This window comes from Sturnira hondurensis, unplaced genomic scaffold, assembly GCF_014824575.4.
Source record: "Sturnira hondurensis isolate 20B ecotype Veracruz unplaced genomic scaffold, ASM1482457v3 Scaffold0007797, whole genome shotgun sequence".
NCBI lineage: Eukaryota > Metazoa > Chordata > Mammalia > Chiroptera > Phyllostomidae > Sturnira > Sturnira hondurensis.
Window position 1 is genome coordinate 1,811,204 of NW_028080428.1, and position 23,744 is coordinate 1,834,947.

General features: G+C 53.2%; 1 protein-coding gene across 2 annotated transcripts; it reads left to right on the forward strand.

Annotated features, from left to right (window-relative positions):
• Window positions 1-779: 779 nt before the first annotated feature.
• On the forward strand, window positions 780-17,553 carry LOC118991716 (solute carrier family 22 member 20-like). 2 transcript variants are annotated; one of them, XR_005067463.1, is made up of 11 exons: window positions 780-1,154; window positions 1,230-1,333; window positions 3,291-3,451; window positions 5,985-6,153; window positions 6,751-6,874; window positions 7,669-7,784; window positions 8,833-9,047; window positions 10,732-10,840; window positions 11,028-11,231; window positions 15,964-17,335; window positions 17,370-17,553. XR_005067463.1 is itself a non-coding variant. In XM_037053171.1 (10 exons), the coding sequence occupies exons 1-10, from the start codon at window positions 780-782 to the stop codon at window positions 16,058-16,060; spliced, it is 1,674 nt and encodes a 557-aa protein (XP_036909066.1). In that variant the 3' UTR covers window positions 16,061-17,553. The 2 variants fall into 2 exon arrangements, 1 of the variants encoding a protein (XP_036909066.1); XM_037053171.1 differs by having other exon boundaries at window positions 15,964-17,553.
• Window positions 17,554-23,744: the final 6,191 nt, after the last annotated feature.

The window sequence follows — 23,744 nt, forward strand, 5'->3', positions numbered from 1 at the left end:
CAACGAGGGCAGGCTGTGTAGGTCAAAGGCTGAGGGAGCCCAGGTGGGGGGTGGGGCCCCAGGTGGAGCCCCAAATGCCAGCCTGCTTCAACTCTGCCCACCAAGGGCTGGCACAGGGCCCAGAGCAGGTCACCCTGAATCTGCATCTTGCCTCTGGTGGTCCCTGGGACAGGTCCTGTGAGGCGCAGGTGTCCCCATCAGTGAGGGGTTTGGCCACCACTCCCTGGGAGGCTGAGCTGGCTGTGAGCAGGCCAGGTGGAGGAGCCAGGGGAGGGTGGGTAAGTGTGCTGGTCCCGTCCTCTGAGTTCTCTGTTTTGGGTTTTATATGATGAGAGGGATGAGAGAGGGTTGGAACACCACGGGGCTGGATGATCTGGGGGCCCTACCCCTCCCAAAAACCCATTCGTTCCAAGGCAAGGGGAAGGAAGCATTTACAGCAGGGATCCCTGCCCCCACGGCTGGGAGGGCAGCACGGAGGGCGGGCATGGGGGGTCAGGGCGCTCAGGGGGCAACGACAGGTTTGGGCAGTGGACTGTGAGATGCTCACAGGAGGTGAGAGAGTGAGGAAATTGGGGAGAAAGGGTCTGGAGGGAGGGGGAGCCCTCCAGAACATGGGGATACCTGAGGCCTCCTGTGAGGTGTAACCAGACCCGTCTGCCCTGCCAGACCCAGGGCACCTGTGGCCCTAACCCTGGGCCTGTTCTTCCACCTCCCAGGGCCCAGTCCCAGCCCCTTTACATAAGGGCCCTGCAGGCTGGGCCTCGGGTCAGGCCTGAGGCATGGCCTTCACAGACCTGCTGGACACGCTGGGCGGCACGGGCCGCTTCCAGCTCGTCTACACAACCCTGCTGCTGCTGCCCTGCAGCCTGCTGGCCTGCCACAACTTCCTGCAGAACTTCACGGCCGCCGTGCCCCGCCACCACTGCCAAGGCCCTGCCAAAGCTACTGCAGCCGCCACCAACAACTCTGGGGCCTGGCTGAGGGCCACCGTGCCCTTGGACCAGTTTGGGGTCCCCGAGCCATGCAGGCGCTTCACGGAGCCTCAGTGGGCCCTCCTGAACCCCAATACCTCGGTCAATGGGGAGGCCACAGAGAGCTGCAATGATGGCTGGGTCTACGACCACAGCGTTTTCCCATCCACCATCGTGACAGAGGTCTGTGGGGGTCGGGGTGGTGTGGGGGACTGCTGCCTGGAGCCGAGGCTGCAGCGTGCCTCTCTCTCCCTTCAGTGGAATCTGGTGTGCGAGGCCCGCACCCTCCGGGACCTGGCCCAGACCATCTACATGGCCGGGGTGCTGCTGGGTGCCGCCGTGTTCGGCAGTCTTGCGGATAGGTGAGCCCCCTGTCCAGCACCTTCCAGAAGCTGGAAGTCCCTCAGCCTCTTTGTTCATTTCTTTTTCCTTTCTTTTTTAAAAAGTAGTTCGTTTATTTATATAGAGAGGGGAAGGGAAGGAGAGAACAGAACACCAATGCTTGAGAGAAACACAGATTGGTTGCCTCTCAAATGCCCCCAACTAGGGACCTGCCTGAAACCCAGGCCAGTGCCCTGACTGGGAACTGAACCGGTGACCTCTCGGTCGACAGGCCAGTGCTCAGTCCGCTGAACCACACCATTCAGGGCAATTTTTTTTAAATATTTTATTTATTTATCTTTAGAGAGGAAGGGAAAGAGAAAAGGAGAGAAATATCAATGTATGGTTGCCTCTCATGAGTCCCCCGCCGGGAACTGGCCCGCAACCCAGGCATGTGCCCTGACTGGGAATCGAACCGCGATTGTGTGGTTCGCAGGCCTGCACTCAATCCACTGAGCCACACCAGCCAGGGCAGGGCAATTTTTCTTTATTCATGTTTATTTGTGTATTTGTAGATTGATAATACACATAATACATTGGTATTATTCAAAATTCCAGAAGGTACAAGAGTTTGTAGGGAAAAATCCCTCCCCCACTGCTACCCGCCACCCCCCCCCAACCCCACCCCCGGCTCCCAGTAACTTCTGGAAGGCAGCCTGGTTTCTGTGGACCTTACCGGAGACACTTTATGCAATCCAAGCAAATGTAGGTTGATGCTGCGTCCCCCTGTCTTCTCACGTTCTGGCATACCCCCACACGGCTCTGTACCTGGCTCTCTCCTCCCCTCAAGGCCTCTGTGTATGCCTTCAGAAAGCGCTCCCCAGCCTCCCCGCTGTCTGTGCTGCACCCCACTGCAGGGGTGAGTCGGGGCTAACTACAGGCCCCCAGTGACAGACAGCACCCCCTCTAGAGAAACACCCAGAAAACACCATGCAATCTGGGGTTCTGCCAGTTGGTCCCCACGCCTCCTCTTCTGGGCTTCTTGTTCTTTCCTTCCCGTCTTTTCTCCCTTTCTCTCTCCCCCTTTCCTCTCTTCTCCTACTGTTCTCAGTTCAGGTTCTGGGGGGTCTTCCTGGACTCTGGCCCTCACACCCTGGAGGGTGCTGCTGGCAGGTCCCTAGTGGGAGCTCTGTCACACAGCCCTATCACACCGTGACACGCCATATCCTGGTCTTTCCGGATACAAGCTTGTGTATCTTATCCACAGTGTCTTTTTTTAATTGTATTTTATTGATTATGCTATTATAGTTGTCCCAGTTATTCCCCCTCCACCCAGCACCCCTGCTCCCTCAGGCAATCCCCACACCTTTGTTCATGTCCACGGATCCTCCATATTCCATAGTGTCCTGCATGTCATCAGGCCTCAGTGGAGGCCTGTCACTTAGAGGTGATGGGTGAACTTTCATGTAACACAATGAATGAACTAATGAATGCATTGGTGTATCATGGGGTGTGTGCAGAAAAATACAGCCTGCCCCTCCTGGCTGCTGCCCTCCTGAACCCTCACTCACAAATGGGCCGGTGCCACAACCCAGTGGGGTGACGCTGCTGCTTGGCCTGGGAGCCCTCTGTGGTGTGATAAGTCCCCGCCCCAGCCTTGGAGTTCTGGTTCGAGGCCTCTTTCCAGCCAAAAAGTTGCCACCTGCCGCCCCTGCCTCCCAGCCTTTGCAGAATCCCTCTCTGTCCCTGACCCTGGAATGTGATGGCTCGGTAGGAAGGCCAGAAAACTACTCGAGTGAAGAAATAAAAGAGAATGCACCCCTTCATCTTCGATATTTTCCACACCACGCTCCTCCCTGCGGCCCAACCTGCTCCACCAGTGCCTGGGTCCCGGCAGATGAGTGGTTATGCTATGGAGGGGCGGCTCCGGTGGCAGTGGGGCGGGGCACTCCCTCTCCCTCTCCTTCAACAGTCCCCTAACGGGGTGCCCCTGGCCAGGCTCAGGCTGGGCCGCAAGGCCCCCCTGGTCTGGTCGTACCTGCAGCTGGCCATTTCGGGGGCCGCCACAGCGTACTTCAGCTCCTTCACGGCCTACTGTGTCTTCCGGTTCCTGACGGGCATGACCTTCTCTGGCATCATCCTCAACTCCTTCTCTCTGGGTGAGTCTGGCCACGGAGGGGTGGGGCAGGCCGGGGCAGGGGAAGGCCCCGTCATCAGACATCTCAACTGTTTTGCTGCGTGGGATTCTCACGCAGGGACCTTGACTCTGAGCCCCCCACCAGGGTCTTGAGTGGCCTGGGCTCTCAGCAGCGGCCTTCCAGCAGCGAGCTGCAGGCCCCAGACTGTCTGTCATGGGTTAGCTGAGAGGGTTGGATTTGCTTCCCGTGTGTGTTAGTCAACAATGACCACTTACTAAGCACCTACTGTGTGCCAGGCTCCCAGTGTGGGCACACAGAAGTGAGGTGAGACACAACGGTGCCCAGGGCTGCAGGCAGCTCTGAGCTTATGTGAACCCAGAAAGGGCAGAGTTCACCACACTGCAGAGGTGGTGACCCCTTAGCACCACGACAGAGACCTGGCCTCCTGGGTGCCAGGTGAGGATGTGCCCACCCCTCAAAGCGACAGGGTCAGTCCTCACTCCAGGCTCATCCCAGGCAGCTCCCCAGTGGCCCTGACAGAGAGTGTGGTGGGGCAATAGGAAGCCTGCCCTGGATGCAGGCCTGCCACCTGCCTGCACTGCCCTCTCCTTCGTTTGCTCCTGGGGACACCACCAGGCCTCCGGGAGGGCCTGAGGGATTCGGAAACTACTGCCAAAGTGGACTGGGCCTTTCATTTCGGGGGTGGGGGGAAATCCCCGGGCCTGGATAACCAGGCCGCACCAGGCCGCACCAGGCCGCACCCTCTCTTCCCACATTAGGATATTGAAGGGTGCTGTGCTCACAGCAAGATGTCAGTGATCCCAGCCCATCCGCCTCATTCTTTCGGGTGGGTGTCCAGCCATGGCTCTTGGAATCTGAAGGCAGGAACACGTGTCTAAGGTCCATCTCATGCTAGAATCCCCTGTGTACCACACACACAACTACACACACGTGCACACATGCTCACATACCCACACTGCTACTGGGTGCCAGGTGCGGGTCGAAGCTCTGAGATGCAGCTGTGAACAAGGCAGACCCCACCCCGTGGAGTGGGCATTCTCGTGCAGGGAGACAGGTAACAAACAACACAAAAACTTGGTCACTCGGTGTGTTAGAAGGTGGTAAGTGCCACAGAGGAAACTGAAGGTGGGAAAGGGAATGAGGATGCCCAGGGCGGAGGGGACTCTGCAGTTTTCATTGGAATGATCAGAGAAATGGGGTCACTTCAGGCAGAGCTTGGAGGAGGTGAGGAAGCACGCCCTGCAGTTCCAGGGAAAGAACATTCCAGGCAAATGCCCTAAGGGAGAGTGTGCCCAGGGATGTCTGTGTGGCTGGGGCACAGCCAGGGGGGTGGGGACCAATGAGGTCAGGAAGATGGGGGCGCAGATCCTTAGGTCTTATGGCCATTTAAGGACTCTGGCTTTTCCTGAGATGGGAGCCTCGGGAGGGTGCTAGGGGGAGCAGAGACCTGACTGGTCCGAGTTAGCATTTGTTGGAGCCCCTTGGCTGGCCTGCGGCTGAAGTACAGAAACAGGAAGGCTTCTGTGGTCGCCCAGTGAGAGGCCAGCCTGGCTTGGGTCAGGGTGTAGCGGCACAGAGGATGGGAAGGACTAAGATTCTGGCTCGACTGTGCAGGATTCGCTAATGGACTGAACGCAGGAGCTGGCGGCTCTTGGAAAGAGGCGTCCTTGTCGATTTCTCAGGGCCCCCTGTGAAAGTATCAGGATTTACCTACCAGTCCCTCACATGTGCACTTTAGGTTGTCTCTGAGTTTTGCTCTTCACCAAAAAATCGTGTCATTAAGAACCGTTATATTTCCTTTCCTACCAGACTCTTCACATCCTTTGCCTGTTTTTTGTGTTTGGCTTGTTGGTTGTTTTCCTATTGATTTGTGAGAACTTTTCCAAAGTTATTGAAGTTCCCCCTTTATCTGCTGAGTCGTGTGGGGTTTTTTTTGTTTTTTTACTGGCGTTAAGACTTTGCTTATAATGGGTTGGGGTTCCCCCCGCCTTTTGAAGTTAAGTTTATTGATCTTTTCTTTATTGCTTCTGGGTCGTGTGACATTCTCAGAAAAGCCTTTCCTGACTCTAAGATTGAAAAAAAACCTGCCCTGGCTGGTGTGGCTCAATGGATTGAATGCCAGCCTGCGAGCCAAAGGGTTACTGGTTGGATTCCCAGTCAGGGAACATGCCTGGGTTGTGGGCCAGGTCCTCAGTGGGGAGCATGTGAGAGGTAACCACACATGGATGTTTTTCTTCCTCTCTCTCTCTCCCTTCCCCTCTGTCTAAAAATAAATAATCTTTTAAAAAAGAAGAAGAAAAAGAAATCTATCATGATTTCTCCTAATATGTTTGTGGTTTTGCTGTTCACATTTGCATCCCTGGTCCACCTGGAATTTCAACTGAGTGTAAGGAGTGAGGTCAGGATGCCTTTGCCTGTCTCTCAGCAGGTCTCTGAGGTGACTGCCAGGGACCACAGTCACTGCAGAGGGGCGGGTGAACTGAACACCCTCCTGAGTGAGGAGTCCACTGAGCCTGCTGTGCTTTCCCCGCAGTGGTGGAGTGGATGCCCACCCGGGGCCGGACTGCGGCGGGCGCCCTGCTGGGGTTCTCCTTCACCCTGGGCCAGCTCATCCTGGCCGGAGTGGCGTACCTGATCCGCCCCTGGCGGTGGCTGCAGTTTGCCGTCTCTGTTCCTTTCCTCATCTTTTCCCTCTATTCCTGGTAAGTCCCGAGCAGAGTGGGTGGAGGGAGGGTGCACCTGTGTGGCCCACTGTCCCTCTGGGAGGCTCAGGGGAGTGCAGTGACTGGGATCTGCTCCGAGTGGGGGTTCAAGACGAAGGAGGGCGGTGCTTGTGGGCCCACGGCTTCCAAGTGTGTGCATGGCCATGGGGAAGCTCCAGAAAAACCTCTTAGCTCAGCATGGGGCTACAGGGCAGTCTGAGCGGTTTTGCCTTTATCAGACCCTCTGTGTCTTGAAACGGCCCTCGACATTTCATAGGAGGGACGTGAGGCACAGCCGAGGGAGGGTCCATGATTTATTCAAGACCATGCACCGGGGTGAGATCCAGATTTGAAACTGGATTTGTCCAAGTCCTAAGTCCCAAGCCCCAAGTCTCTAAGTACCTCAGTGATTCTTTGTCTGATGTGTTGCAAAAAAAGGGGTGTCAGCGTGTCCCCCAGTTTTCCCGATTCTTCAGAGAGCAGGACGTTTCACCTTCGTTAGGGTCTGAAAGGAGGTGAAGGAAGGCGTGTTTGGGTTTGGGGAATGGAGTGAGTCGCTCAGCCCTGCTTCCCTCTTCATCCTTCTCTGGGTCCCAGGTGGCTGCCGGAGTCATCCCGCTGGCTCCTCCTCCACGGCAAGTCCCAGCTGGCTGTGCGGAACCTGCGGACGGTGGCCGCGATGAACGGGAGAAAGGAGGAAGGGGACAGGCTGACCCAGGAGGTAGGCAGGACAGGTGGGAGGAAGGGCGGGAACAGTTTTCAGTCCTGCTGGTGGCCTTGAGTTGGGCCAGGATTTGGTAGCTTCCCAGGACCCAGCCCCCATTCCCGGCGAAGAGGCTGGGCTTGAACAGCCTCTTCAGCTGCTTTGTTCATCCGGCTATTGGTCTTGCAGTGGAGAAATAACCCCATTCACACTGACAGCCAGCCAACATTTACATAAAATAATAAAATAAAAATGTTAAAATAAAGATCGCAAAATAAAATCTGTGAAGAATAACAAAGTACCATTTACTATACATACTATTTATGATACGATCATTACCGTTTATTAGAAGTACCATTTATCGAGTCTCATGCTGCAAACAATCTTGTTTCATGTGTCACTTTTGCTGGGAGGAAACCTGCGTTTGGACGGGTCTGGTAATCTGTCTCACGACACAGCAGGACGCGGCAGAACCACTTGGAACCGCTGCTCTTGACCATTGGCCAAGACTGTCTAAGGGTCTCTACTAAGAGTGGGGCGTGAGGGCCCCGCTGGAACCGCAGGTGGCTATTTCAGCCACATCAGGTGGCGGCTCAGGAGCCTTGGGACACTTGAGCAAGCCCTGGCTTCGTCCCCAATCCCTGGAGACAGACTATTAAGGGCCATCAGCCCCAGGACAGAGAGGAGACGAGGACCAGTCTTCTTCCCAGGGACTTTGACCTTGGCCCTCCTCTCCATGGGTGAAGGGACACCCAGAAGGGAACTAGGGTCTCAGATCTCTCTCCTCCCCTGACCAAGCCTTCGTTGCCCAGGTGGTGAGCTCCTACATCCAGAGTGAGTTTACAACTGTCCGCACCTCCAACTCGGTCCTGGACCTCTTCCGAACCCCGGCCATCCGCAAGGTCACGTGCTGTCTCATGGTAGTCTGGTAGGTGGTGGGCTCATGCCCCAGACTTTGACCCGAGGTAGAGACACAACTTTTGTCCTTACTGACTCACTCTTCAATGCGCTCAATGCAAGGAGCAGATGAACCTTGTGAATTCAATCCTGCACCAGACCCTCTCTCCAGGGTCCTCTGGCCTTCTGCTGGGTGCTGGGATGTGGTCATGGGTGAGACATGCATACTGACCTGGGGACCCCACATCTGGGCAGTGGGTCTCCCCTGGGTGGGGATACTTATTGGAATCATCTGGGCAGCTTGTCTCAGAATGCACCATGTCGCATCCTGATATGCCCTTGGGGCACCCCAGGGGATTCTGGGACATGTCCCACTCTGGACAAACACTTGTGGGTCCAGAAGGGGGCAGACAGGAGAACAGTAATTTCCACGAGGTATGACAAGCATCCTAAAACAGTTCTCCTCACTGGGGCTGCCGAGGGCTTCACGCAGGGGGTGGCATTTGGGCGGGTTTAAAAGACGATGAATAGAGTTTGCTGGGCAAGTAGGAAAGAATTTCTAACAGGTACAGAGGTGGGCATGAAGGTGTGGAATGGATAAACATGCAAAGGTAACCCCTGCCTATTAACACAGGCTGGAAGCTAGCAAGTCCTAGCTTCCAGCTAGAGGAAGGGGCTGCTTTAAAAAAACTTTCAATTTGCTTGACAAGATGTCCTGGACATGGAATTATAATAGGGGTTGATATTTATGAAGCATGGAATGCAAGCTGCACACACCTATGCTCGGAGCAGACCTGGGCACTCTCTTTAGTGGTAACCAGCTGGGCTCAGGCAGACCAGACTCCCGGGGGCCCAGAGTGAGGCAGCCAGCCTCTTGTGCCTCGTTTCCTACTTACGTATCTGTCCCCGAGGTCCTTGTGAGGACTAACATCTGAACTGAAAATCCGCAACTGGCCCCGGGAAATGCCCAGGTAGAGAGTCTGTTCTCTTATCTGAGTTTGGGGCCGTGTCCCCTGCGCACTGGAAATGTGGGGTTGTCCTCCACTCGGGACCTTCCAAAGCAGGACTGCCTCCCCCAGGTTCTCCAACTCCATGGCGTACTACGGCCTGGCCATGGACCTGCAGAAGTTTGGGTTCAGCGTCTACCTGGTACAGGTCCTGTTCGGGGTCATAGACATCCCGGCCATGCTGGTGGCCACCACCACCATGATCTACGTGGGCCGCCGGGCCACACTGGCCTCCTTCCTCATCCTGGCTGGGCTCATGGTGATTGCCAACATGTTTGTGCCAGAAGGTGAGCCAGCAGTGTCTGCCATTGCCGCCTCTGGGGAGCCTCTGGGGTCAGGCTCCGGTGGGCAACCAATCCAACAAGGGAGCGGGGTGGAAAGACAGTCTTCTGGACCTGGAAAGAGAGTGGCTGTCACTTAGTAGGGTTTTTATTAAGCACCAGATGCCTAGGGTCTGTGTCATGGTTATAAATACCCTCAAAGCCTCTACCATCTGGTCAGGGACATTAGACCGAAGCAGAAAACCAACCAGAGGGCTGGCTGGTGTGTGTGCACCTGGAGCCTGCCCAGGCAGCACCTCAAGGGCTCAGACTCAAGTTTGAACTCAAGTTTGAAATTCAAGTTTGAACTTCAGCCACTGTCCCTGGAGCAGCAGTTTGCAGTCTGCCTGTAACTGTCGCCACTTGGAGCCCCTAGCAAACTGCCACATCCTCCGGGCCAGTGCAGTTGGTCTCAGGAGTGGGACCTAACCCTTAGGATTTAAAAAACTGTCCAGCCCTGGCTGGTGTAGCTCAGTGGATTGAGCACAGGCCTGTGAACCAAACAACTGTGGTTCGATTCCCATTCAGGGCACATGCCTGGGTTGCAGGCCAGGTCCCAGCAGGGGATGCATGAGAGGCAACCATACATTGATATTTCTCTCCCTCCCTCCTTCCCTTCTCCTCTAAAGATAAATAAAATCTTTTTAAACAAATTAAAAAACATAAATAAAAAACTGTCCAGTGAGTGCAGCAAGAAGCCAGGACTGGGCACCACAGTCCTGGAGCGCGTGCTGAGCTGAGGGCTCGCTGTGACAACCACAGCCTTGGGCACACGTCTGACTCCTCTGTGCTTCAGCTCCTCCCTGTGAAACAGAGGGATTCTTACTGTCAGGGTTTCAATAAAGTTCTTTCAGTGGTTTACCCTATTTATTGATTTTTGTATTTGACTTAATTGAGATAGTATTATATACACGTATACATACAATAAGATAAAAAGGATTATATGTGTATATGTGTGTATATTTACATGTGTAACATATCCTTTTCCACATTGCATGTTTATAGAAACATGCTTTTCCATGTCAGTATACGTGTTCCACCAAAGAACATGCCGTAACATCCCTGACCACTGCCCTGATGGTGGACGTGGGTCCTGGACTTGTACTGTTTGTAACCAAGGGCACAGCACGCACAGTGAGGACAGCGGTAATGCAAACCTGTAGTGAGCCCCGAACACTTTGCACTCCGCATCGAGTCGACCCGTGACAAGCCAGTGGGGCAGGTGCTGGTATTGTCCTCACTTTACAGATGAGAACAGCGAGGCTCAGAGAGGTTAAGCAACAGTGACCCAGGTCACCCACCTGGGCCAGAGCTGGGATCTGAACCCAAGCCTAACTCCAAAGCTTGTCCTGGTTCCCCAGCCGGACTTGGTGACAGAAATAAGGGAGGAGGACGCAGGGGTCAGCGAAGGGCTGTGTGGGCACTTCTGGGTCCCAGGTGGGAACGTGAGGTGGTGAAAATCCTGATTCACCCCTTCCGTGTTTGGGTCCCCTGCCCACCATGACTGTGCCCACCACAGGCCCCTAAGCCTCCCCCTTTTTCTCCCCCCATTTCCTCCTGAGTCCCCTCACCCCACTTCTCCCCTCTGCCTCCCTATCCGCCTTCTGGGCTCTGAGCCAGTCCTTCCCACAGCTCTGTTCTTCCCCCTCAGATATGCAGGCGCTGCGCACGGCCCAGGCAGCGCTGGGCAAAGGCTGCCTGGCCAGCTCCTTCATCTGTGTGTACTTGTTCACGGGAGAGCTGTACCCCACAGAGATCAGGTGGGTCTGTGGGGGAGGCAGCAGAGCACCTGCCCCAAACTGGGGCCCCTCCCTGGCCCTCCTGGGAGCACTTGCTGAGGCAGGTCCCCTCTCTTTCTGCTCTGCCCCCCTCCCCCCCGTCCCCGCACTCCCAGCTCTCCCGTCAGTCTGGGCCATGGCCACTGACCTGTCCACCTTCCTCAAACAGGCAGATGGGCATGGGCTTCACCTCGGTCAACGCCCGCCTTGGGGGCCTGGCGGCACCCCTGGTCACCGTGGTCGGGGAATTCAGCACCATCCTGCCGCCGGTGGCTTTCGGGGCCACCTCAATCCTGGCTGGGCTGGCCGTCTGCTTCCTGGCTGAGACCCGCAACACACCCCTGGTGGAGACCATTGAGGTGATGGAGAGGAGGTGAGCGTCTTCTGGGCATAGCTGGGTGGGGTGGCCACAGAGGCTGTGATTCCCACAACACAACTCGGGGGCAGCGTCCCTGGGCGAGTGACGACTGTGCCACTGCCACACCTACCTCCCCCCTCAAAGGAGGCTTAGCTGTCCCAAGAGCAGACCCAACAATGAGGAGTGGAGAGTTAGAGATAAGAATCAGCTGTAGACCAGGAGAAAGAGGAATGTGTGTGAACTCGACATGGACTTCCTGGTGGGGCAGTGGGGTTGACAGTCTGGGGGGGGGGCCCGTTTGGGGCAAAGGCCAGCCCACGTGATGGTGACCTGCAGGCTTCAGATCTGGTTCAGAGCTTCCTGACAACAGGAAGGGGGACCCTGTTAGTGACTTTTTCTTATCGTCAGGGAGGAAAAGGAATACCAGTTCCTTGGGGGGTAGGGGGAGTGGAGCTTTTCTTAGTGATTAGCACTAAAGGAATTTTTCTCCTGGAAAAAAAGTTTCTCTCATGGGTCTTCTTAGAGAGGTCACTGAGTTAGGTGACAGCACTGTCCTTTACAATGTCTCTGAAATAAGTGGCAGAGGCTTCTAGAAGCATTTCTCAGCAACTCCTGAGTGGGCTCTGTGAAGACTCTTAATTTGGGGATCAGTGGTGGGGAAGGTAACACTCTCAGGGAACCTAAGGCGTACGTTTGCTGAGCAGCGTTGCCTATCCCACTGCTCACAGCCCAAACCAGCCACCCTACCAGGTAAGCCAGATGCAAACCCCGGTACTTATTAGCAAGGAGGTGGGCTGGCAGCCAGGGAAACAAGGCCGCCCTCGGGTGAACACCAGTGGTGCACACACAGTTGGGGCCGTCGTGAGTGAGTGTGTGAGGTTCATGAACCCGGCTCCAGAAGGGCTTGCAGAGCTAGAGGCTGAGGATTAAACCTGGTGTTAAATCTAGGCCTTTTGAAATCCAATTCATGGATTCAGTTATTGTTCATTGAGTTCCTACACTGTGCCAGACGCAGTGCTGAGTTTGGGATGTAGAGTGAACGAGACAGAAGTGACCTCTGGCCTCTTGGAGCTTTGGCGTGAGGGAGACACACACACAGAAAAGAGACACACAGATGAACTTGTGATTGAGAGAGGGAGCTGGCTGGTGGAGGGTGCTGCTAGACTTAATGGAGGAGGAGGAGCGGGGCTTAGCCAGGCTGAGAAGGCGGCAAGTGTCCGCCTGGAGGAGGGAGCAGGCTACACCCTCCACCCCCACCCCAACCCTGGGAGCTGGGAGGAGTCAAGTGGAGAACTTGAAGGACAAGGCCGGAGTGGTGGGCAGGGTTTGCTGAGACCAGGCTGAGATTTTAGGCTTTTGTTTTCAGGTAACAGAGAAACCAGCACAGGACTGGGAGGAGATTAGTTTTTAAAATTTATATTTTGAGAAAATCTTTCTGTCCCTTGGCATTATTAAATCTCAGCCTAAATGGAGCCCGAACGTTTAGGAAAGTTGCTCTAGGACAGAGTTTCTCAGGCTTTTTGTGTTATCTCCCTCCCACCCGCCTCTGAGAGGACTTTCATGTATCTTTCCTAACCACACTCCCCCCTCCCAATAACATCTGAACAGCACAGACACACCGCGTACCTCGTAATGTGCTGTAGCCCCCTGGAAGGCCCTAACCTGCAGTCGCTCGGATATTTTTGCCCCCCAAGAACCAGCTTTTTCCCCCTCAGGGGCAGCATCACCCCCGTGGAGAATGCGCACTCCACCATCGTGCCTGCAAAGGCTCCTCGCAGTCGAGGGTTTTTAGAGCCGTGGAGAGGCTCACAATCTGCACATTCAGTGCGCCCCTGCGTGACTCCGCGGTGTTCTGGCCCACAGCTTCTCCCGCAGCCTGTCTGGGGTTCTTCTCGGCCTCTCTCGTCCAACCAAGCGTGAGATAGGAAGGGTCGGCTTCCGCTCAGGCGGCTGCTTCATCATGGCAGACGCTAGAGACGGCGTGCCAAGGTTTTGCAGGAAAGGGTGGTGCTGAGGGGAGGAGGGTGGCGAGAGGGAGCCTCGCTCCTGAGTCCGTCAACGGGAGTTTCAGATAACGGGACCGCGAGAAATCCAGAACTCCTCCTCTCATCCCATTTTTCTTAAATTCTAATCCCATCAGATAACTGCGCGTCAGGTCATAGGCCCGGGCTGTCAAGGATTAAGATGAGAAAAAAATGACCCCTTTCAAAGTTTCAGGTTACTCACCCTCAGGAGGGCAGCAAGGGTTTAGCTCTATCTAATCTACCTGTATCGCCGGTTCCTGAGGTGAAGCCGTAAGCCAGCTTCCCCAGATTAATTTTACAGACTGACAAAAATCTTTTTATAAAAAATGTATGTCCATGTAAATTGCCAGATCCTTCATTAATCACAAGACCGGATACTGTTCCTTCAAAACGGCCTGAATGCCTGGGGTGGCCCTGGGGTCGGCACCAGTGACCCCGTGGTTGTGTATGTTCCAGCCACACAGCAAAGTAAGAATTGACTCACCCAGTTCAAATATCCTTTTCTGTAAGAATGAAACACTCACATAGGAGGAGATGCCACTAGGAAGTAGACAGAGGAAAAGTATTCATGTCAGTCATAATCAAAGAAATGCAAATTAAATCAATGATGTCACTTTAAAACATCAGATGAGGAAAGATTTCAAAACACAGCAACAGACAATGCAGAAGACGGGTTAGTAGGGGTGGAAACTCCTGCATCCTTTCTAGAAGTTTCTTTGGAATTAGTGATCATGAGTCACAAATATTTTCACGTTCTCCTAAGCAGCAGTGGCATTTCCGGGACCCTGCCCTGAGCGAATAAGCTTCCACGTGGACAGAGTTTATTTACAGGAACATGCATCACCATGTGTAATACACCAGGAAAAAAGAAAGCTTCCCAAATATCCGAGTCTATTGTGCAAAATATAAAACAAGTGGATGAAAGTCGTTAACAACCTGGGGAATACACTGTTAAATAGCGTATTCGAGTTTCTCATAGCATTTTCCTGTATGTCAGGAAACACAGACTCAAAAGAGGAAAGAAATACGTTAAATGGTGACAGTGGTTGCCTCGGAGTTTGGGTGATGTTTTTTTTCCTAGCTTCTTTAGATTTTTTAAATTAATTCCAAATTATTTATATTGAGCGGTTGGGGGGAGGTATTTTGTTTTTGTTTTGGTGATCAGAGGGAAAAGGCACACAGTGAAAGAAGACAGGCAGCCCCTCTTCTCTCCTAGAGGCTGGGGGAGGGATCTGGGGAGGCAATGCTCCCAAAAGCCCATCCAGATGGCAGAATGACCTGGCACAGAGGTGGCCTGGCCTGGAGAAAGTTTCGAGGCTCCAACCAGTGATCTTCCATGGAGCTCCTCCCGCTGCCAGGGCAGTCTGAGGGGCTGAGGGGTCAGGGGACAGGTTTTCAGCCTTCCAGTGGCCCAGCTCCCCACCAAGGTCAAAGCCCAGGCCCTTGGTCAGCGGGGGCCTCCTGCCGCCCTCCAGCCCACGGTGAGCACCAGTGGTGGGCTGACCCAAGTACTTTTTTTTTTGTGTGTGTGTGCTAGTGTTATTGTATTTCAGACGTTGAAAAAGAAGTCCATGGATTTCAGGTCACTCCGCAGGCTAGCTCTTGTCATCTTTGCTTGTTTGATGAGTTCAGAATGGTGTTGAGCAAGCCTGACCATTTGCAGCAGTAGACCTGAGAATGTCCGCCTCTGGGCCTTTAGGAGCCGTCTCTGAAAGGGGTGAGGACTCAATTCAACAGAACGGGATGGAAGAGGGCCCTGCCTCTCAGCTCCCACCCACAGGCACACAGCCCGTAAAACCCGCAAGCCCAGTGAAGCCAAGGACAGAGTCAGGAAGGCCTTAGAGGGCCGGGACAATAGAATGGTTTCTCCGTGATGATGTTGAGAAAACATCACACACACACACACACACACACACACACACACACACACACACACGGTTTAAATCATTGAACGAAAAGACCAGAAATAGAAGAGTTAAAAGGTAAGGATAAGAAACACAGATAAAATGTTTTGAACTTTGAAAAAGTTCTAAAAATGGAACCAGCTAAAAGTTGACAAGAAAAATTGGCAAGATGTGTACGTGATTAAAACAAGAAGATAAGGGAAAGGAAGACTGTTAAGCAGGAAAACAAAGAGCTCTCAGTCTGCAGTCTGCGCAACGCCAGGATGAAATAGCTGAAGGACGCGGGCACCAGTCACTGCAAAGACTGGCGGGTTAAAAGGGAAAAGGCCAAACTGGACCCCATGGGGGAGCAGCCCTCAGGCTCTTTGGAAGGTTATTCCAGGGGACTTCCTTGTCTTCCTCTTCCCCTGACTTTGGCCTTTGACCTCTGCCTCCCTGCCAGATGGGCCCGTTGCCTCTCCACCCTGGGCCAGGGTGAGAGGGGCCTGGCAGTGCCCAGCCCCCGGGTCTCTACCGGTGGCCCTGGCCCACACTGAGTTGGGCCCCACTGGGTGACTTTGAGTGCGTGTCTGGCTTCAGGTCCTCTTTGGAAACTCTTTGACCTGCAGCTTTTCCAAGTCTGGCTCTTACCAGCCAGGCCAGCCTCTGCCGCCATGAGACCTCAGGAATGGAGCAAGGATGGGGCAGAAGGCACCGTGGAGACAGGACTTGTGCATGGTGCAAACACACGCTTGAATGTTACGCACGCACCCCCTGCCCCTCGCCTCCTCCCTTCCACCTTCCCACGCCATGTTTTCATTTGCCCGTTCATGTCTGCAGAGCCAGAGAAGGCCTTTCCAAGAAGGACGCAGGAGGGAAGGGGGAAGAAACTTCTCTTCAGCAGCTGGGAGCTTCTCCCCTCATAGAAACCATCTAAGGTGCTGGCACTTGGGCAGCACCCCAGCCAGTGTCCAGGCTTCTGCTGGTGCTGCCCGGGGACGAGGTCGGCCAGGGACCCTGGCAGCTCCGCCAGCCCATGTCGAAGAGCTGCCTGCAAACCAGGTTGGGGCTGCTGGACGATACCAGACCTGCGGCCACCGGCTCCACACATGTACAGAGGTCAGGAAAGCCACACCCGTGACCGGAGGAGGGACTGTTTTCCTCTCCTGCCCCTTAAAACCTCTCCGCTCATTCTTGTTCCACCTGAGAACGCTGTGTCTTTGCAGGGTGAGGGGGACATTTCTGCCCCCAGTTGTCCCTGAAACAGCCCCACCAACTTGTCCCTGAGGAATTGCAGAGCGCACTGTGCTCCCTGTATGAGGCGTTACTCTGTCCTGCTTTGTAGGATGCAAGCTCTCCACTGTGTGAGTGATGTACCTCCTTGAGGGAGGATGTCCCCGCACCAGAGCCCTGTCACCCCTGGCAGTGGGCCTCACTTGGCACGTGCTCAATAAATAGTTGATGAATAAATGACAAAGTCTTGGGCAGTGGAGCGAGACCTCTGCCCATCATTGCATTCCTAACCATCCCACTTTGTAGAAGACACCCAGAGGAGCGCATCCCTGGCACGGCTCCATGTTCCTCTGACATCAGACCCGTTTCCAGCCCAGGTGTTGAACATGTGTCTTCATCCCTGACCTTGACCTTCATCGGAATTCAGATTGGATTCATGAGGGATTCAAATCCTGGCCCACTGGGTGGCCTTGGCTAGTTTCTTTCTCTAATCCCTTCTTCCCAGAGTTGCCTGAGAATCAAACGGGATAAAGGCTCAGTCCTCTACAGTCCAAGCGAAAGAAAGTACAAACTAGGAAAGAGGCAGGAACATCACAGTGTGGGCAGGAAACACTGCAACCTTTTGCCAAGGTCAGTCTTTCAGTAGCTCAACCCTGGGCACGGAGCTCTAGTGAAACTGCCCCAGAAGCGGTCCCAGGGCCCCAGCCTTGAGCACCAAGTGCTTGGTCCTTCCCACAGCTGTAGCCTCTCTTCCAACGATCTGATACACGAGCTTTCCTATCTGAATTGTTCTCAGCTCACAGCCCTCTGCTAGTCACTAAACTTGAAAGGCAGAGGTACCTGGTCATATTTTAAGATTCACTTTTGGAGTCACCTCTTCCAGGCAGCACTCTCTGACTTCCCCTGTCCACCTCTGGACTCCCATGATGCCCTCTGCACATCCTCCCCACTGTGTTGTAATGGATCCAGTTACATGCTGGTCTCACTCGGTAGCTCCTCGAAGTCAGAGTCAGGTCATTTTTACCTGTACTGTGGCCTGCACATAGTAGGTGCTAAATTCATACTACCAGAGTGAATGAAATTGGATGCTAAAAAACAAAAGTGGCCTGTCACTCTTGAACACCAGTGGAAGAGGCAGAAAAACTGAATTGGAGACCTGGATAAAATAAGATTTTGGATGCATTTAAAAAATACATCTGTTAGAAACACCGTTTCATTTCGTTTTGATATTTTATTTATTTATTTTTAGAGAGAGGGGAAGGGAAGGAGAAAGAGAGGGAGAGAAACATCAATCTGCGGTTGCCTCTCACATGGCCCCCACTGGGGACCTGGCCCACAACCCAGGCATGTGCCCTGACTGGGAATCAAACCAGCTACCCTTTGGTTCACAGCCCGCACTAAATCCACTGAGCTACACCAGCCAGGGCTGAAACACCATTTTGCTTTTATTTGTGAAGAAAACTTAAAATACTGATTCTCAATTGTGGAATCAGCTGTGAGCTTTTCAAAAATACAGGGCTGGGGTCCACTCCCAGGAATTCTGACATCTTTAGTGAGAGTCGAGAGCCACTGTCTAGAAGGAGTTTTCCTCACCAGCAAGAGAACTGGCACAACCTAGCCTGGGAGACGGGGTCAATTATAACGACACTGTGAAGGCCTAGGCGGGCGAGTTACCGTGAGGTGCATAAGCTGACTTCCCAGCACAAAAGAAAGACATACTTTTATGGGAACAAACTTGATTTTCTATATGAAACATTCTTTTTTTTTAAAAGATTTTATTTATTTATTTATTTACCTTTAGAGGGGAAGGGGAGAGGGAGAGAAACATCAATGTATGGTTGCCTTTTGTGCGTCCCCTGCTGGGAGTTGGCCTGCAGGGAACCTGCTTGCAACCCAGGCATGTGCCCTGACTGGGAATCGAACCAGCGACCCTTTGGTTCACAGCCCGCACTAAATCCACTGAGCTACACGAGCCAGGGCTGAAACACCATTTTGCTTTTATTTGTGAAGAAAACTTAAAATACTGATTCTCAATTGTGGAATCAGCTGTGAGCTTTTCAAAAATACAGGGCTGGGGTCCACTCCCAGGAATTCTGACATCTTTAGTGAGAGTCGAGAGCCACTGTCTAGAAGGAGTTTTCCTCACCAGCAAGAGAACTGGCACAACCTAGCCTGGGAGACGGGGTCAATTATAACGACACTGTGAAGGCCTAGGCGGGCGAGTTACCGTGAGGTGCATAAGCTGACTTCCCAGCACAAAAGAAAGACATACTTTTATGGGAACAAACTTGATTTTCTATATGAAACATTCTTTTTTTTTAAAAGATTTTATTTATTTATTTATTTACCTTTAGAGGGGAAGGGGAGAGGGAGAGAAACATCAATGTATGGTTGCCTTTTGTGCGTCCCCTGCTGGGAGTTGGGAACCTGCTTGCAACCCAGGCATGTGCCCTGACTGGGAATCGAACCGCGATCCTCTGGTTCGCAGGCCTGTGCTCAATCCACTGAGCTACACCAGCCAGGGCTTTATATGAAACATTCTGACATGCAGGTTCTCATAACAAGTGTAAATCATTTTGAGGTCACAGGTCGCAGTACCTGGGGTAAAACCACACCTTTGACCACCCTGGTCCCTGGCAAACAACGCTGGCCGGAAACTGTTAATGAGGACCGGTGCCCAGTGGTGCTACACAGACGGCAGTGTCTACAGAGGACTCCACTGGGCTGGTGTCCCTTGTCCTCATCTTCCTGGTAACTGGCAGATGGCCTCTAGACGTCTTTACCTTTACACCCTAAGGCACTGACCAGCCCTTGACGACAATCTTCCAGGCACCTCTAAGTCTCTCACCAAGTATCAGGGGGCCTTGTGTCTGCAGGGAGATGGCTGCCAAGGGGCCCGGGGCTTCCACGTATCAGCGATTGCCTGGGCCAGGAACGATCAGCTAAGGTGAATGGGAAGGCAGATGGTGTCCCGGGCCTCTGCTGCCGACACCTGTGCACGGAACGGAGCACTCCGCTTAACGACAGAGGCGTGGGCTGTGGAAGCAGCCCCCTACATTCTCACTGTCCCATGGGCGGTGTGGCCTGGTGCCCAGCAGGGGGAAGACTGGAAGATGTCACAAGGCCCACAAACCCCCAGTCCTGCCCTACGTGCCACATCGGTGAATCAACGCACTGATCAGACCTGGGCTGCCAGGCAGCAGGTGCCGCAGAAAGATGGCCTTTAAAGGAGAAACCGAACAAGACAACGGGATGGCCAGAGCTCAGTGCCCACTGCAGCACACACTGCTAGATGGGGCTCTCAATTCGGCAGGTCCCCCCAAAGGGGACCCCCCGCAACAGAATTTCAACTGTGAGGATTGGGGTGGGGAGGCGAGGAGTCCAGACTGGCTGTCAGAGGCCAGACCACACAAGTAACCCATCTCGTGCTCCTGTTTCCTCCCTGGGCCCACCCACGGGCAGCCAGGCTGCTGGGACCTGCAAGCAGCAAAAAGACAGTGGGGGTGGGGAACTCTAACTTGCTGCTTCTTTGGCAGCCACCCTGCTCCCTGCACTTGAGTAATTATGGATATTGATGAGAGTTATCAGGAACCAGAGAAGACATGCCTAAGGCAGGCAATGGGAGATGCTTTAGGAGGATGCAAGGTGTGTACGGAAGAAACTGCTGAGTCCCCAGGACAAGTCCGGGCAAACGATGTGGGTGAGATATGGGGAAGGCTGCAGAAGGGGAATGGTTGCTGCAGGGACTGTTCTGGGGACCAGGGATGGAAAGGAGGTGGAGGAAGGGAACGCCCCAGACCCCGGGACCCGGGAGGTCAGGGTGGAGCCAGGGACCATCGAGTCTTTCAGCTCTTCTTCGGAGGACAGCTGGCCCGTTTAACCCAGACATGCGCTGCTGCTCTCAGCCCCACCACTGACCAATGAAGACTCTTTTAAAAAATATTTTTATTTCATTTTTTTAGAGGTGGGGGGACAAAGAGAGAGAGGGAAACATAGATGTGAGAGAGAAACACTGGTTGCCTCTCACACGCATCCTGACCTGGATGAACCCGTAATCTAGGCAAGTGCCCTACCGGGAATCAAACTGGCAACCTTTCATTTTGTGGAACTATGCCCGCCCAATTGTGTCACAACGGTCAGGGCCCAATGAAGAGTCTTAATCTGACACCTGCCAACAACTATTCAATTCACTTTTTAATAAAAGATTTACCTATTTTTAGAAAGCGGGAAAGGGAGGGAGAAGGAGAGGAAGAGAAACATCCATGTGTGGTTGCCCCTCACGCTCCTCCACTAGGCACGTGGCCCTCCACGAGGGCATGTGCCCTGACCGGGAATTGAACCTGCGACTCTTTGGTGTGCGGGACAACACCCAACCCACTGAGCCCCACCAGTCAGGGCTCCACCCACTTTGTAATATTATTTTGGTTTTGACAAGGGTTTTGAAGTTGTTTGGGGTTACAGTGTTCTGAACCTGGAATCTAGATTCAGTCTGTACTAGTCAGCGTGATTGCTATTAGGCCACCTGTGGCCACCGAGATTGAAATTGAGTAACATTAAGTAAAACGTAAAAGTCAGTGCCTCGGTTTCACTAGCCACAGTCCAATGGCCAGTAGCCACCTGCAGCTAGCAGCTACTGTATGGTGCGGGCAGCACAGATCGAGAACCTCTCCCCCGTCACCCTGGTCTAGAAGCTTCCTCTCTGAACACGGGGTTATCACTGGTGGGGGCTTAGAGTCCAGTTGCTGAAGAGGCACTGGGTGTGAAGTGCCCATTTGCAGGGGGACACCTCTCATAATAAATCCTGATTGCTTTTAACAAATAAAGTAATGTAGGAAAAATAAGATTTTGGGGGTAGTTTCCTACTACTTTTAGATGGAGTTTCTAGAGCAGTTCTGTGCAAGTAAGGATGACTATGCAAAATCCAAAAAAGAAAAGAAAACCATCAAAACCACAGTTTAAATAATGCTATCATTGTTATCTCTTCAGGACAGACTTTCATCGGCTGGCAGGTCCCAGGGCCACTTCTCTGTTCTTCTCTGTTCTTCTCCGTTCTTCTCTGCCCCACTCAAGGGCAACCCAAGGTCAGCTGTCATAGCCCACACCCCGCCCTAGCTGGAGAAAGAACTCAGCCAAGTCTCCCGTTTCCCCAGGTAGGGTGTTTCCTAGCACACCCCTCCCTCTCCTGGGCCAGCAGTGGGTCTCAGGGCTTGGTGAGGCTTTAATACAGATTCGAGTGAAGGGCAGCCTGCCCATGTGGTCCTGGCCCAGTGCTGGCTTCAAGCAAAGGGACCCTGTGCCATTAGCCCAGAATGACTGTGAACACAGCCAGCTTCCTGGGTCTGCAACCTGTGCAGCTGCACCAGACCCCATGCCCAGAAGGTCCCACAGGTGCTCTGCCGCCATCCTGAAACTCTTAATCGCTTTGAACTGGGAGCCCTGTGTTTTCATTTTGCTCCGGGCCTCTCCAGTTAGGAAACTGGGCTTGTCTGCATAAAGTCAGACCTTTTTCAAGGAAGGTGTTAATCTGTGACCAAGAGAAGGTACAGGCAAGGAGAAGAGACAGTGGGGAGAGCCAAGCATGGGTTGCAGGGCCACCTGGGTGGGATGCCCTGGAGCTAGGGCATTGAAGGGGTAAGTGCTTGCTTGTTGCAGATACGTCCCTGTTGGAAGAAACCGATGGCACATAACAAAGGTTTCTGTTCAGTCACTTTGTTTTACCATAGCATTGACAGTTTATTCTCTTCCCAAACTTTTGCCTAACATGATGTAAACAGGTGGAAACTGTGGGCGAAGGGGGCTGAATGTGAAACCTGACCGGCTCGGGGGAGGCCTGCGTGGCAGCCTTATAAGCTCAGGGACCTCAAGCGAACCTGTGGGATGGTCTGAAATTAAAACTTTCTAACTAAAAGCAGTTCATGGCAGGTAGTCATGTCCTAGGCTGGTATTTTTTCTCTAACAAAGGTCAATTGTTACCTTAAATAAGCCCATACCATTCCCAGAATTAGCCAGAAGAACATTTGGATTTGTTAAACTTACCCGTCCCCTGGCCCAAGAAAGCTTGAGACTTGAGCCAATGGTGCTCCTCCTGCTGAGTCTCCCTCCTCTGCCACCACCCCCACCAGCTCACCAGCCAAGTGAGGGAGAGGGGCCAGAGAAGCACAGCTCTTCTTTGATAAATGGGGCGGGGGCGGGGGGGGGTGGAGGCAGGGGGAACAGAGTGAAAATGAGTCACCTTGGCTTGCCCTTCCATGAGTGCTAAAGAGAGAAGCAGAGTTCATCTCGAATGTTCACATGATCCATGAAGACCCAGACAACTCCCTTGATGTCCCCTGTAAGGACAAGATAAACAGCCAAAACAGGGGCAGGGGAGAGGCCAGCTCAGCGCTACCCTCATTCTGGAAGCACAGTTAACACCACGGCTTAAGGAAGAACGTCCAGGTGGTAAGAATCACCCACCTAGAGAGCAGAGCTGTGAAAGGGAGAAAAGAGCGATTAATGCCATTCCATCTTTTTCCTTTCCTACACAATAGTCCCCCCAAAAGTCCCCTTTTCTCCCTAAATACCTACAGCAGAGAGTGCTCAGTTCTATTAAAACACGCAAGTGGGCTGACCATAGTCCAGGGCCACCTAATTCATCCAGGCCCCTGAGTGAACTTGATAAAGGCACCCTGCTCCAGGCAGCAGCTGGAGCACCCAGCTGGGTGAGTGAAAGGTGCCTATGTGCAAATTAGAAAGACTCCCACCCCCACCCCACCCTGGGAGATATACCTTCACGGCAGGCTGCACAGGTCGGCCAGCAAAGGCGGGCTCGAGCTCAGCGGCCACCCCCCACCTGTCTGGACAAGCTCCCTCGCCCAGTGAACGGCCTTCACAACTGCACTCAGAGGTTCTGCTTAATTGCTAAACAAGAAGCTGCTCTGCAACAGGAGGAAAGCAGTTTGCATGGCTTGATTCCTATCAGGTGCAACTTACTGAATCTAAAAGTCATTGGGAAGGAACGAACAAAGGCTTGGAAAAGCCTTTTTTTACCCCGCTTTCCTCTTACTCGAAATATGAATGTGATGGCTGAAATTCCAGAAGCCACTTTGGACTCCGAGGTGACCTAAAGGCTAATGCGAGGATAGTGGGGAGGAAGGATGGAAGGACGGAAGGACCCAGTCTCCGATGAATTCGATCGGCCCTGGGCTGCACGGTTCTGGAATTAATCTGACAGAGAAATAAACTTCTGCTCTGTCCCAGCCACTGTGATTCTGGCTGTGGTGTCAGAGATATAAAACCTAGTTCATATACTGCTATAATCAAAACATTGTTATATTGACACAGAAAAGGCAACCAATAAATCAGTAAAATAGAATTTAAAAATCCAGAAAAATATCCAACTATTTATG

What these genes read in the sequence shown, in the direction of transcription:
- LOC118991716 (XM_037053171.1), top strand. Translation starts at nt 780, where the DNA reads ATGGCCTTCACAGACCTGCTGGACACGCTGGGCGGCACGGGCCGCTTC. An exon ending in TTCGGCAGTCTTGCGGATAG is followed by an intron (nt 1,334 to 3,290) that starts GTGAGCCCCCTG and finishes GCCCCTGGCCAG; the next exon opens with GCTCAGGCTGGGCCGCAAGG. An exon ending in ATCTTTTCCCTCTATTCCTG is followed by an intron (nt 6,154 to 6,750) that starts GTAAGTCCCGAG and finishes TCTGGGTCCCAG; the next exon opens with GTGGCTGCCGGAGTCATCCC.